Raw genomic sequence first — 13,095 nt, 5'->3', positions numbered from 1 at the left:
TTATCTGGTCAGTTGGCTGTATTTTAGCTATTAATGAAATTAAATTCTACCATGATGGATTTCAAGATTAAAGGATCTTAGTGTGCTGTATATTCTATCAATAGAAATCAACATTTTCTGATTTTTTCCCCTCATGAAACATTAATTAGGGATATGGAATGTATACCTCAAACAATGTCAGAGTCACCCATGATTTTTATTTGACCGTGGGTGACTCAGACAATGACTTCACGGGAAGAGATTTTATATTCATGATGTGATTTGCCATTTATTGTCCAAAATACTTCTCCCCCCCCCAGCTTTGAAGGATGATACAGTTTTAATACTAAATCTTTTTAATTACATAAAGAATTTTTTTTAATATCCTTGGTCAGATTTAGTTGTAAATTAGTATGCTTATATTTCATTTTGACATTTTAATGCACAATTTTAAATGCTGTAGGATGTTGGCAAGACTGAAGTTAATATAACAGCCAGAGAGCCTATTTTCAAATAAAGAGTTGTGCTTTGAATATGAAGAATAAAGAATTTCCACAGAACAGTACATGTGTCTTTTAAGTTTCTTCAAACCAATCAGAATGTTTCTAGCCATCTGCTCTTTTCCCTGAGTTAGTTCTTCAGATATTGCATATTTCTGGAAGGACACATTAAATTATAAAGATTGAAAATAGAAAATTTTAATGTACAAGATGTTAATTTGAATTGAATATGAAGATTGTGGAATGAGATTTAACGTAAAGATAGAAGCATTTATATAATAAGTATTCTTTTCCAACTTTCTGCGACTCGTATTACTAATGATAATCAAAATTTAAGTCATCAAAAATAATGTATATTTTAAACTCTGTAAAAATATTAGTTACTGTGTGGTCATCTACTAAATTCTGAAAGAAAACAACTTGAGATATCAACAAATTTCATATTTTTAACTTTATTTCTTTGTGTAAAGATTTTCTGTCAAACACGTTTTCTTTTCTTAGCCTTATATTTGTGATACTATTATGAATACCAGCGTACACAGCTCATAAATCTCTGCAGCATTATACTAAATATTAAAAATTGTCTTTTTTCTGATTTTGTGACCTTTTGAATTAACATTCATCTTTAGTTTTAGGGACACAACAATATTTAAATACAAGTATGTTCTGTTGAAAAAGTATCAATATAGATATATATATATATATATGTAAGATAAAAATATATGAATCAAAATGATAGTTTAAACTAACGGTAAAACATTAATTCTTCCTCTCTATTCTAAAATCGTAATAACTTCTCTGCGTTGCGTCATTTCTAGATCACTCAATGGCCCGCGCAGCTCTGATGATGTAATGATTGGAAACCGAAACTGCCTTTGTAAATTAGAACTTTTCTCTTTGCCGTGCTTGCATCTTTCATAACTATGCGCTTCAGCTGTTGCTCTCTACTGTGCTAAGATATAATTTCGCTGGCTTGCTTTCTATCTCAACAATATCAAAAATGTAAATCTTCTGTGGAAAGGCACGACTAGAGTGCCAAGTAATTGTGGCCACAAATATCAGTTGCAAATAAAAGTGGAATTAAAACTGCTTCAACTGCCAAGTTCTTTAGATATTACCAAGTTAGCATTACTAGCATACTACACAATCAAAATCTTCTTCAATATGGGTCTAATCACGCATCTACAGTGTTCCATCTTTTCCTTTGCTTTTATTATGACTATATGTATTAACTGGTTAAATTGTTATAATTTCTGCTCAGGTTTAAAACTATGAAAATATTGTAGATGCATATGCTGATGGTTCTTCATTGCATTAGAGGATAAAAATAAGATTTTATTAGCTAATATTTATTTATAACTTGAAACATTATGCATTTTATTTAATTGTACTATCTTTATTCTAGGTACACATCCGCTGCTCAAGACTTAGTCATGCATTCACGGGGCAAGCTTAGAGAGAGAAACTGGCGCACTGCTGACAATAAATTAGCTACAATAGATGATATTAGTGTTTTTGTGATACCATTACGTCCATACAAAGAGGAACACTTACAGTGGGAAAAGAGTAGAGATGAGCTGGCATCTTATATTCAGTCTCAAGCTAAGCATAGCTAGATTTCTCATCATTAAGTTCACACATCTTTAGTTCATCATAAACTGATTCTATAAAATTTTCATGTACATTAACAGCATATCTCATGTCATTTGTAGGGGAATTGAAAATTAACTGTTTTGCATATCTAGTAGAAATTTGTTTATATTTCTTAGGAATTTTTATAGTATTATATTTATATCCTTAATATAAGCTGTTATTTAAATGGTTATATTATATGATCAAAGATCGTTTTGACCTATATTATATACATGCCGTTAATTGCAAATATTTGCTGCATGTTCAGCAAAACAAATAATCCACTTTTTAACATATTCTAAAGCAAAGTATTTCATATACAGTTTTTGAGTTACGTTTTCTGTAATTTTTTTGGCTATTTAGTTACTTGGTTTGTATCTGTGATGAATAATGTATTATAAATTATTTGAAATTTTAACAAATTTGTGGTACTTAATTTCATTTCATACACACTGCATACGTTTTTTCTAATAAAAATGGCTCAGCAATGGCTGAGTGTTTAAGATTATTGAAAGCTGGTAGTTCCTCTTAGTTTCAAATTCTAGTTACTGAACTAGGTTATGTTATTAAATAATCTATTAGAAAATAAATTATATATATATATACATATATATAATTTTTTCTAAGTATAATGTGAATATGGGCCAGTTTCCTCAGAAAGTCTTTCATAAAATTAATTATACTTTGAATTGTTTACCATTATAAATTACTATACATAAATCAAAAAGAATTTCATTGAATATTTATATAAAATAAAAGTGCCAGAATATTTTATAAGAAGTTAGTTGAATGTTTTTCAAAATACTGGCCATTGATGTAAAATATGTCTTGTAAATATCTCAAAACTGTACCAACAGTTTGCCTCATATGATTGTGTGAATTTTATTTATTTAATAATCATTGCCTAAAAATGATGATTTTCATATATCCTCTACACATCTGATATTTATTCAAGAGGAAGCTGTACCTTCAAAAAAATCTAAATTATTGTCTGAGAGCTAATAGGTGTGATATAAAGTTTTGTATTAACCTACATGCATATTCAAAAGCCTTTAATTTCCATAATAAAAAATTGTAAATCTCAGTGCACATATTTATAAATTACTTTTAATAAAGAATTTATATTTTCTTATCATTCACTGACTATACTTGTAAGTATATGTGAGAATTATTTTTCAGTTATATCTGATGCATGCAATTTTATTATTTATATAAAATATATTTTGTGATTATGAAGTATAATTAAGGTACTTGATCTCTGTAATCACTTTTATTAGCTTTAATTCATAGTGACTTTTTAAGCAGTAACTGAAAAACAGTGTAAATATTCTTGTCCATCAGCTTTGATTCTCAACTGATATAAAGTTAGAAGTATTATTTTAAAAGATGAAGTCAAGTCTGTGATACATGCATGTGGATATATATACACTACTTAGAGTGCTAGAAATAAAATTTCTGTTAATAATGTCAAAAAGAATTAAATGATAGATATAGTATTATTAAATCAGTTAAAATTTTTAGTTTCAATTTTCTGATATTTGCATAACAGCATTATACCAAAACCACAAATCTGCATTTTTTGCTGCTTTGACATGCATGTTCTAAACTATACAAAAGAGTAATACAGAGGTTGTACATAACTGAATTATTTTGTAGAAATTGATACAAATTTTCCCCTGATTTACAAAAGTATAGCATTCCTATGAAACCGTTCATAAAGGGGAAAAGCAGTTATCAGTAATTTATGCATTTGAGAAAGGCTTTGAACATTCCTAGATCATCCAAAAGAAGAAAAAAAAAATTAACAAATCATATTTTTAAACATCTTAAAATATTATATGATAACTGTATACACTAAATAAATAGATCTAAATTTGCTCAATATAATTAAAATTTCCAGAACCGAAAAGAATAAGCTCGTTGAAAGCTGGGAAGATAGTAGCAATCAAAATGGTGCATTGAGCCATCGAAAATTCAGTAGCAGAAGATGTAAAATATACAGTGTAGGAGAAAAAGAATTCAGATGATTTATATTTATCAATATGACAACATATGTTTATGTGACAACAGTTCTTAAACTTGCCTAGCCCAAAAGCAGAAGTCATAATATAAAGATAATATGCTTTGTTGCCAAGGTGAGACTTTATTCAAACTTAGGGGGAAGAGGAGCATTTTGCAAAATCTACTAAACCAACATGCTTAATCATAATTAATCATGTATTGAAATCACGATATGAAACAAATATTGGATCCTATTTCTGCTTTCCATCATTCTTTGTAAAAACAAAATGTATCTTTGATTTCCTTAACATCCCAGACAAGTCTTTTGGAAAAAAGCCACATCTGTATTCAACTGTTTTAAAAATTATGTTGCAAGTTTTTTGGTTTTGGAGTGATGCTAACAGTGTAAATAAAAATATTAAAATCTGAGCACTAAATAGTTTTTGATTTGCATTAAAATAACAAATAATGATAATTATGAAAACTTGTAATCTACAGTCTTATATCTCAGAAGGGGTTGTACCATTAAATAAATAAAAATACCCTCTGTTACCAACTGATAAAAGTAAAACTTGTTAAATAAAAACTCAACTAAAATGAGTTTGTTTCGAAAATTTCATTTGTTTCTGTATTTCATTTTTGAACACAAAATAAACAGGAAAGTATCAAAATATTAGAAAATATATTACTGTTGGGGGGAGACTGGCCATTTGAATTTTTTTAAGCCATAAAAAAAAGAGACTTGCAGTTTATGTATTATCACAAAATTTCATCATTTTATTTTGATACATATAGTGGTGCATGAAAGAAATTTTGCAGTCAGCATATTATATTGTGTTAGAAATATCGGTTTAATTCATTACAGTAGTCATATAAGAACAATTGTTACAAAATATTAAAAGAAGTAGGTGAAATTACTTTTAAAATACTTTTACTTTGTTCTGCTGATAAGCAGCATATTGGAATGTGCAAGATCTTAAACCTCGTGGATTTGTCACAGTTTTGAATTCTCATTTGTGGGAGACAAATATTGGTAAGTGAAAACAATTCTTTTAAGGTGTAAAAAAGAAAAAAAACTGGTTGGCTATGCAATAAACGTCACTTCCGCACAGAATTTCCACTTCACTTTCCGCCGACGGAATTTGAAGGGGCCAGACTCGCTCTCCCTTCTGCTGTCGAGTGGAAAGAGAATCCCGACTGGTTTTCCGATATCGATCTCGACCGGTGTCCAGACTAAACCCCTTAATTACAACATCACTAACAGCAGGTTTAAAGCAATCCATAACTAAATGCAAAAATCTGATCTCCAAAACAGTATCCTCTACAATATCTCAGCGTTAAACAATCACCGAAAATAGTGTTACGAATTTTGTGTTTAGATAGTTAATTTCAATACAATTCTAATTAAAAAATGTTTTATTTCCCCGTGCAATGCAGTGCGAGATAAATTTTAAGAGACAGAGTCGTAGCTAGGGTTTTCAGCGCCCAGGGACAACTGAAGATTTCGTGCCCCCTACTGCTTGCCAAGGAAGGAAAACATTTAATTCTAAAATGTCATAACATCAGTTTGTCACCCCTTGGATTCTGCGCCCGGGGACAGATGCCCTCCCTTGCCCCCCTCTAGCTACGCCCCTGTTCAGAGAACCTATACTGGTAAAGTAAGAATATATTGGCATGTGGATTTAACTATGAGTAAATGGATATCTCGGTAATTTGTATTGAAATTGAATAAATGTAACGGACTACTATATTAGCTGTAACCGTAATTCCATCCTCTTGTTTACATTGCGTGAGGCAAACGGCTGCACGTTCGAAGCGCTCCGTAAAAAAGTGAAAAAAATTCCTTTCCCCTTGGTGATTATCAATTAAATTACTTTGAAATAGTGTTTTTTCTACAAAACCTATATCTTTCCAAAGAATTTCTGCTCCGATGTTGACGAGAATAAAACAGCGGACAATGTGTGAGGATATACTACGAAAGCCTGGAATTTTAAGATAAGTACTTTTCTTTCATCTAAACTAAATCAAATTTCTATAAATAAGTGCTTTTAAATCAATAAATTTTAATTTTTCATCAGTTTTTAGCATTAAAAAATACTTGAAATTACTCATTGCTTGTGGCTTCCTTTGTGAATCAATTCCAAACAGACGCCAACGTTGTCAGTTCACGTCTGTCACCACTTACAAAGCCCTTATCTTGTTTTGAGGAATCTTGTGAGAGGGAAAATTTGGGGATTCGGGCATCGCGCTATTTCCCTCTCGGATATTCTGGATTCTCTCTTTTTTTTTTTTTTTTAGATCGCTTGAATATATTTTCGCCTTTAAATAATATTATACCTCACCGATTTTTTCTCGTACTGTTCCTTGCTATCTGTTAAATGTCCATATGTAAGGGATGGTTTATTGTTCACCGCCTTAAATGAATTCTTAGAACTATGAGCTTATATAAATAACAGTGTGCCTCATTATGTTATACTAGCATTAATTAACTAGTAATAAATTATGATTGTAAAATAATTCATCCTGTAATAAAGTATGATAGTTAAATTAATAAATACTATGTTTAATTTGTGTTTTAATACATATACTCAGTAATTTACACACACACATATATATATATATATATATATATATATTTTTTTTTTTTTTTTTTTTATGTGTTTGCGGTTGTGGTCTTGTATTGTATATGGTTCTATGTTGTTTGTCTGCTGCTGTTTTTTGAAAAATGTATGAAAATGTTGGGAACGAAAATAGCATAAGTTACTTTAGTTAAATTAATGTATACTTTTGTTTGATGACTTTTGTTGATATCTCAGGATGCAAGCATACATATTACTTTATATTCTATGCTAAATACCTTGATACGAAGCATTTTAACACCGTCAATATTTTTTTTTCCCAGTAACACATCTATTCACCATTACCAAACACACTCACTACACACACACACCTGTGAGACATTATTTATTGTAAATGAAGACAGATTCTTCTCCTTTTAACTACACTCATGGACACAATCGTATTTTAGGATATTTTCTACTTCTTTTCCTTTTCTTCCTATAGGCCCTTTTTTTTTACCCTCTATTATTTTGAACCATTTATTTTAAATTTTATTTTGTCCCATCTTTTTTTTCTGGCCTTTTGAACTCGTACAAAATGTACGAAGTTCCTTTTTACTCTCCTCAAATACGAAATTGCCCCTCTTTCTATATACCTTTCCTTCGCACCTATGCTTGAATTTCGCCCATCGGTGCAGAAAGACTTAGCGGGTGCAAAACAAGACATCTGTCTACTTTGTCTGTCAGTTACCACATCATATCATTTATCGCCGCTCTCGGTGATATTTTTTTGTTAAAATTCTGCGTGTGTTATACTGAAGCTGGGCCAAAGATCCATAATACTCATTATACAACCTCAGCAAAGAATAAATTTGGTACTATTCGCTTTTGAGGGCCTTAAAAAATCGCCAAACTATTGTTAATGCCAGTGCTGCCAAAAATAATTGCGGCAATCCTAATGCAAGGAAGTATAATAGTAAATAGCTATTTAAGATTGATGTTTTAATTTAGATGAAATGTTAATTTCATATAATACTTTTTTATTTGCAATTCAAACTTATATGGCTAATAATGAATGAATCCGTATTTTTTATATTGTACCTAGTGTGGTCTTTACCCTTTGCTCGGCAATTATATTGATATATGTACTGTAATTAATTATCAATACCAAATCAGATTTAACATTTAATGAAGAATGGTCATGTGTACAAATGTTATAAAATTGCATGGTACTGTTCCGTTTTGAGACCGTAAAAAAATTACAGCGAAAATGTATGCGCAAAAGCGCCCATTTTACAGCACGCCAAATCTAGCGTACGCGCTGATTTCAGATTGCATAAGTTTATATAGTTCTCTATTTCTTAAGATGTCATTGAAATATTAGTTTAATTTTTAAATTCTTTTTTGATTTTAAATCCTTTTTTGATATCCTATGGATTTAACAATTTGGGAATTGCCCATGATGAAAAGTCTGCAATAGAATTTTGGTTAAAGTGCAGAATCACCCACTGCTTGATGCGTTTTTAAAAATTGCACATACCCGGTATCCATGTACACATCGACCTATTTTTACTTCCAAAAAAAAATTCCAGAATTGCAAAAAAATGGCAGTGCGCACACCCTTGACTTTATCTATGTACACATCGACCTATTTTCACTTAAAAAGTAAAAGAAAACGATTCTGCACTTTACCGAGAATTTTTTCAAAGAAAAGGCATCATTCATAATAGAACATTATGTTTGAACAACAAACGAGATGAAAGTAAGCTTTAGCGATAACTCGGTAGCGAAATAGCGATGCAGGCATCCATTCAGTTATGTTTAGCAATTTTTATATAAATTATAATAATGATCTGAAATAGTTATTTACTCTTATGCTTCCATTCAGTCATGTTTAGCTTTTTTTATATAAATTATAATAATAAAAAAGTATTATATGAAATTAACCTTTCATCTAAATTAAAACATTAGTCTTAGATAGTTATTTACTATTATACTTCCTTTCTTGCGTTAGGGTAGCCGCAATCATTTTTGGCAGCACTGGCATCAAGAATAGTTTGGTCAAAACTGAATAAACAACATAAACAATAATTGGAATAAGTAACTTAAAAGAAATCAAATACTAAATAAAGAACAAATCAACTACAAATTTGGAAACAAAAAGGACCATGGTCTTATACTATTTATAATTATATATACTATGTACTAAAACCATAGTAAGGAAGTAACCTGTCATAATGAACGTCTTTAGGTTTAGAGTTCGTTGATTTATGGATCCGAACGACGACATCGTTCAGCCTGTTTAGAACTGTCTACGGACCATTTCAAGGTGACTGTAGTTTAGGACAGAATCCTTTCCGTCGATTTCACAACCACACCTTGTCTCCTTCATTGAATCGATCTCCAGTAGCTCTAGTGTCGTACAGTCTTTATCTTTTCCGTCGCCAAGTTGACTCACTCTCCTGCAAAATTGTGCATCATTTCAAACTGGGCCTTGAGATTTTGGATATATTCCTCAGGTGATGAAGGCACATCTGTAGGGCGACCCAACAAGAGGTCACAAGGCAGATGAAGGGCACGACAGAAGAACATCTGAGGTGGGGAATAGCTGGTAGTCTCATGGACAGCACTGCGGTAAGCCAGTAAAAACGGTAACTTCTCGTCCCAGTCCTGTTGGTTTCTGGAAACTACCAACCAAAGGTTATTAAGTAGGGTTTGATTAAATTCTGTTTTGTATTACCTGAGAAGCACTTGGCGACAGAGGAGAATCTTGTCTAATAGCGCATGCGCCCAGGGCTAAAGAAAGAGAAGGGCTGGGTCATCCCTTTGAGAAGAACGATGCCGACACGAACCCCTCTTGGGGAGGATACTGGATGTTATGTGACGTCACTGGGTTCGTCCCGTCGTCGACTGACCAGAGCATCAATGCGAAAGATTGAATCTTTAGTTCTTGGATTCTCTTTCTTTAGCCCTGTTAGTTTCAGAGAAAGAGTTTTTTTTTTTTTTTTTTTTTTTTATTTGAAAGTTATAACTGATGATACTTTTAAAGGGATTTTGTATTTCGAAAGTTCTTGTAATGAGAAATCATTGAAAAAATGGTATCGTGTGCCGTTGCTACCTGTAGCAATATGTATCATAATACGAAAGAAACTAGCGTGGTATTTCATAGATTTTCGTACAAAAATATTCAGTTAACGAAAGAATGGTTGCATAGGTGTCGAAGAGCGGATATTGTTAACACAAAGAGTGCTCGAATATGCAGCATTCACTTCACTGAATCTGATTATGAGGATGATATGAAAAATAGGTTGCTAGGATTACCGACAAAAAAGATACTGAAGTCAATTGCTATTCCAACTGCTTGTATTCCTGACTTGGTTATTTATCAGAATACACCAAGGCAGGAAAGGCAACAAAAAAGAAAAAATTTACAAAGTGCATTTGAAAGAATTCAGAATTTAAGTCCTAAAAAGGCATGTCTGGAACTTGAAAACGATAACAGTAATAGCTATGAAAAGCTCACTGAAAATAATATTACTCAGCAATGTTGTAACTGTTCCAACCTCCAGAAAAATGTGAATGATTTAATCACAAAATTATCAGCTCTTGAGAATAAGGTTTCTGTTTTACAAACTGAGAGAAAGCAGCATTTAAAAACTATCTCCCAGCAAAGAAAAAGATTTAAAAGGAATAGAAAACTAATATTAGAAGAAGTTCGGAAACTGAGGAAAGACATTAAAAAAGTGAATCAAGAAAATGAAAAACTAAGAAAAATGAAAACGTATATTCAAAACATATTTACCGAAACTCAAATAAATGCATTAATGAAAAAAAGCGAATTAAATGGTCTCCAGACGATATTTCATAAAGCATAGTAATCAGATCGTTATCCGTAAAGTTATACGACTTCTGGAAAGAAAAAATGGGTATTCCGCTTCCAAGTGCAAGTACACTGAAAAGATGATGCTCAAGATTCAGTTGCATTCCTGGAATTTTAAATGATGTACTGTTATTGATTAAACGAAGAAAGATTATGCGTATTAAGTTTCGATGAAATTCATATAGATTCAAGACTCTGTTATGATTCAAAATGGGATCAGATATTAGGTCCTTTTAAAAAGACTCAATTTGTATTGGTTCGAGGACTCATTTCGCAATGGAAACAGCCCATTTATTTTGATTTCGATCGTCAAATGAAGGAAAATCTTCTGTCTTCCATTTTGTTTGCACTTGAATCGTCTGGGCTTCGAGTCAAAGCAATTGTATCTGACATGGGAGGTAGTCAGACCCTTTGGAAAGAATTACAAACTTCAACAGATAAATCTTTCTTTTACAGTCCCAAGTTCCGCACCAAAATATGGGTTTTCGCTGATATGCCGCATTGCATAAAGCTTTTGAAAAACCATTTTCTTGATAAAGGTTTTATGCTCGGAAATGGTACAGTTATAAACAAAGACGTTATATATGAAGTACTCAATAAAGATATCGGAGAAATTAAACTGTGCTATAAACTGAAACCTCAATTTTTATCTGTAAAAGGGAACGAGAGACAGAAAGTAGCACCAGCAAAAGCATTATTTTCCTCCACAACGGCTAAAGCAATTATGCATTTGACTGGTAATGCTGCAACAAGTATTTTTTTTCAATGGTTGATGATTTTTTTGACATTATGAATAGTAGTGTACCATTACCCCCTAGCAATAAGCCTTTAAAAGCTGCTTTCGGCCTAGAAAGCTATTATGAAGTACAAAAAGAAAAATTAAATGAGATTAAGCAAATGATTTTTGATCGCAGAGTATGCGGAAAGAAGACAATGCTACCTTTTCAGAAAGGTATTACCATATCGATAAATTCGCTTTTCGGTTTATTTGACGACGTAAAATCTATAAATGTGAAATATATTTTAACATCAAGACTGACTCACAATGTATTAGAAAGCTTGTTCAGCCAGATTCGGGGTCTAGGGCGTTTTAATGACCATCCGTCTCCATCAGACGTAATAATTCGTCTGAAAAGGTTGCTATTGGCAAATAAATTGCCTAAATTGTCGTTAAAGACAAATGCTAATGACTGTGAAGATGTGAAGAAAGTTGAAGCATATTTGATAAAAGAGCTGTTGGAAACAGCTTTTTCTTCAAGTGAAAAAGCACAAATGTTTGAGTCTTCCTTATACGAAGATGATTTAATTAATTACGAAGACATCTATGATGAATGTACGTCACTTCCTTGGGAAACCGAAATTTATGATTCAACGAAAGATATATCTGCATATGAACAAGAATCGCTCGCTTATGTGGCAGGTTATATTGCATATCGTGTGAAAGATAAAGATCCTACTTTGGGTGAAATATCAAAAAAATTCGTAGGTATTCCTAACGACTCAAATTGGATATTTTTATTATCTAAAGGAGGATTAACTGTACCATCACCAGTTTGGATGGAAACGATGATGAAAATGGAAAATGCTTTCCGTTCTTTTCATGGCAGTTCTTTTCGAAAATGTAGAGGTGTAATTCAGAATCTCATTTCTGAACGTGAGAAACTTTTTCCCTCCGTGAATAAGAATGCAATTCGTTTATTTTGCCGTTTACGAACATTTATAAGGGTTCGGCACTTGAACAGGAATGCAACCCTTGTATCGGCAAGAAAAGCTGACCAGAAAGCAAATAAATGGATAAAGAGTAATAGAGGATTATCGAACCAAACTATATAGGAAAAAAAATCATGTAAGTTGATTCATATTATTCCTACCAAAAATAATAATTTGAATCATTACTTTATTATTCATTTAATTTGTGACCTAATTTATGCACGTTTCAGTTAATTATTTGGACTACTATATAAAATATTATATTTATTATATACTAATTTAGACTGCTAAATTTTACTATATAAAATAAACCATGAAATTCTGAATAAACATATATTAGTATCAGGGCATATACTTTTAAAATGTAAGAATACATGCTATTATTACAAAATATATAAATACTATTTTAAAATATTTTCATTATTTTTTGAGTAATTGACGTTAAATAATAATACTGATACTGATATTCCATAATAATGCTTTCATGATAGACATTGCAAAAGCTTACAAAATTCTGCTACTCATTATCAACGCTAATTGAAAAGCAAAAATGGAAGAAGTGAAATTTGTTTCGTTTTAATGTGTTATAAAATCTATTATTAGCATTAACTAATTTTTAATTAGATAGATGTGTAATGTCTTTAGCATGTATTCTCAAAATGTATTTGCATATTTTTATTTAATATTTCTATAATGCAAATTACTTTGCGACTAACTTATATTTTAACGCAAAAAGAATTCTTCGTAAATGTAGAAATTTACGTATGTTATCGGTGGGTTATTATTTACATATATTTAAAAAGATGATTATGAAAAAGAATTACTACGTTTAGGG

General features: G+C 31.3%; 1 protein-coding gene across 1 annotated transcript in view; it reads left to right on the top strand.

Annotated features, from left to right (window-relative positions):
• LOC118200046 (protein phosphatase 1H) overlaps positions 1-4,712 on the top strand; it is a 52,001-nt gene extending 47,289 nt beyond the window's left edge. The window contains exon 11 of the mRNA XM_085817132.1: positions 1,885-4,712. Within this exon, the coding sequence (XP_085673258.1) occupies positions 1,885-2,095 (211 nt within the window). The 3' untranslated portion in view covers positions 2,096-4,712. The remainder of the gene's footprint in view (positions 1-1,884) is intronic.
• Positions 4,713-13,095: the final 8,383 nt, after the last annotated feature.

The sequence above is a fragment of the Stegodyphus dumicola genome, chromosome 5 (assembly GCF_044657685.1).
Source record: "Stegodyphus dumicola isolate Sdum_Otavi_A_Nest chromosome 5, ASM4465768v1".
Lineage (NCBI taxonomy): Eukaryota > Metazoa > Arthropoda > Arachnida > Araneae > Eresidae > Stegodyphus > Stegodyphus dumicola.
Note: the sequence above shows the minus strand (reverse complement) of the source record. Positions and strands in the feature narration are given on the sequence as shown.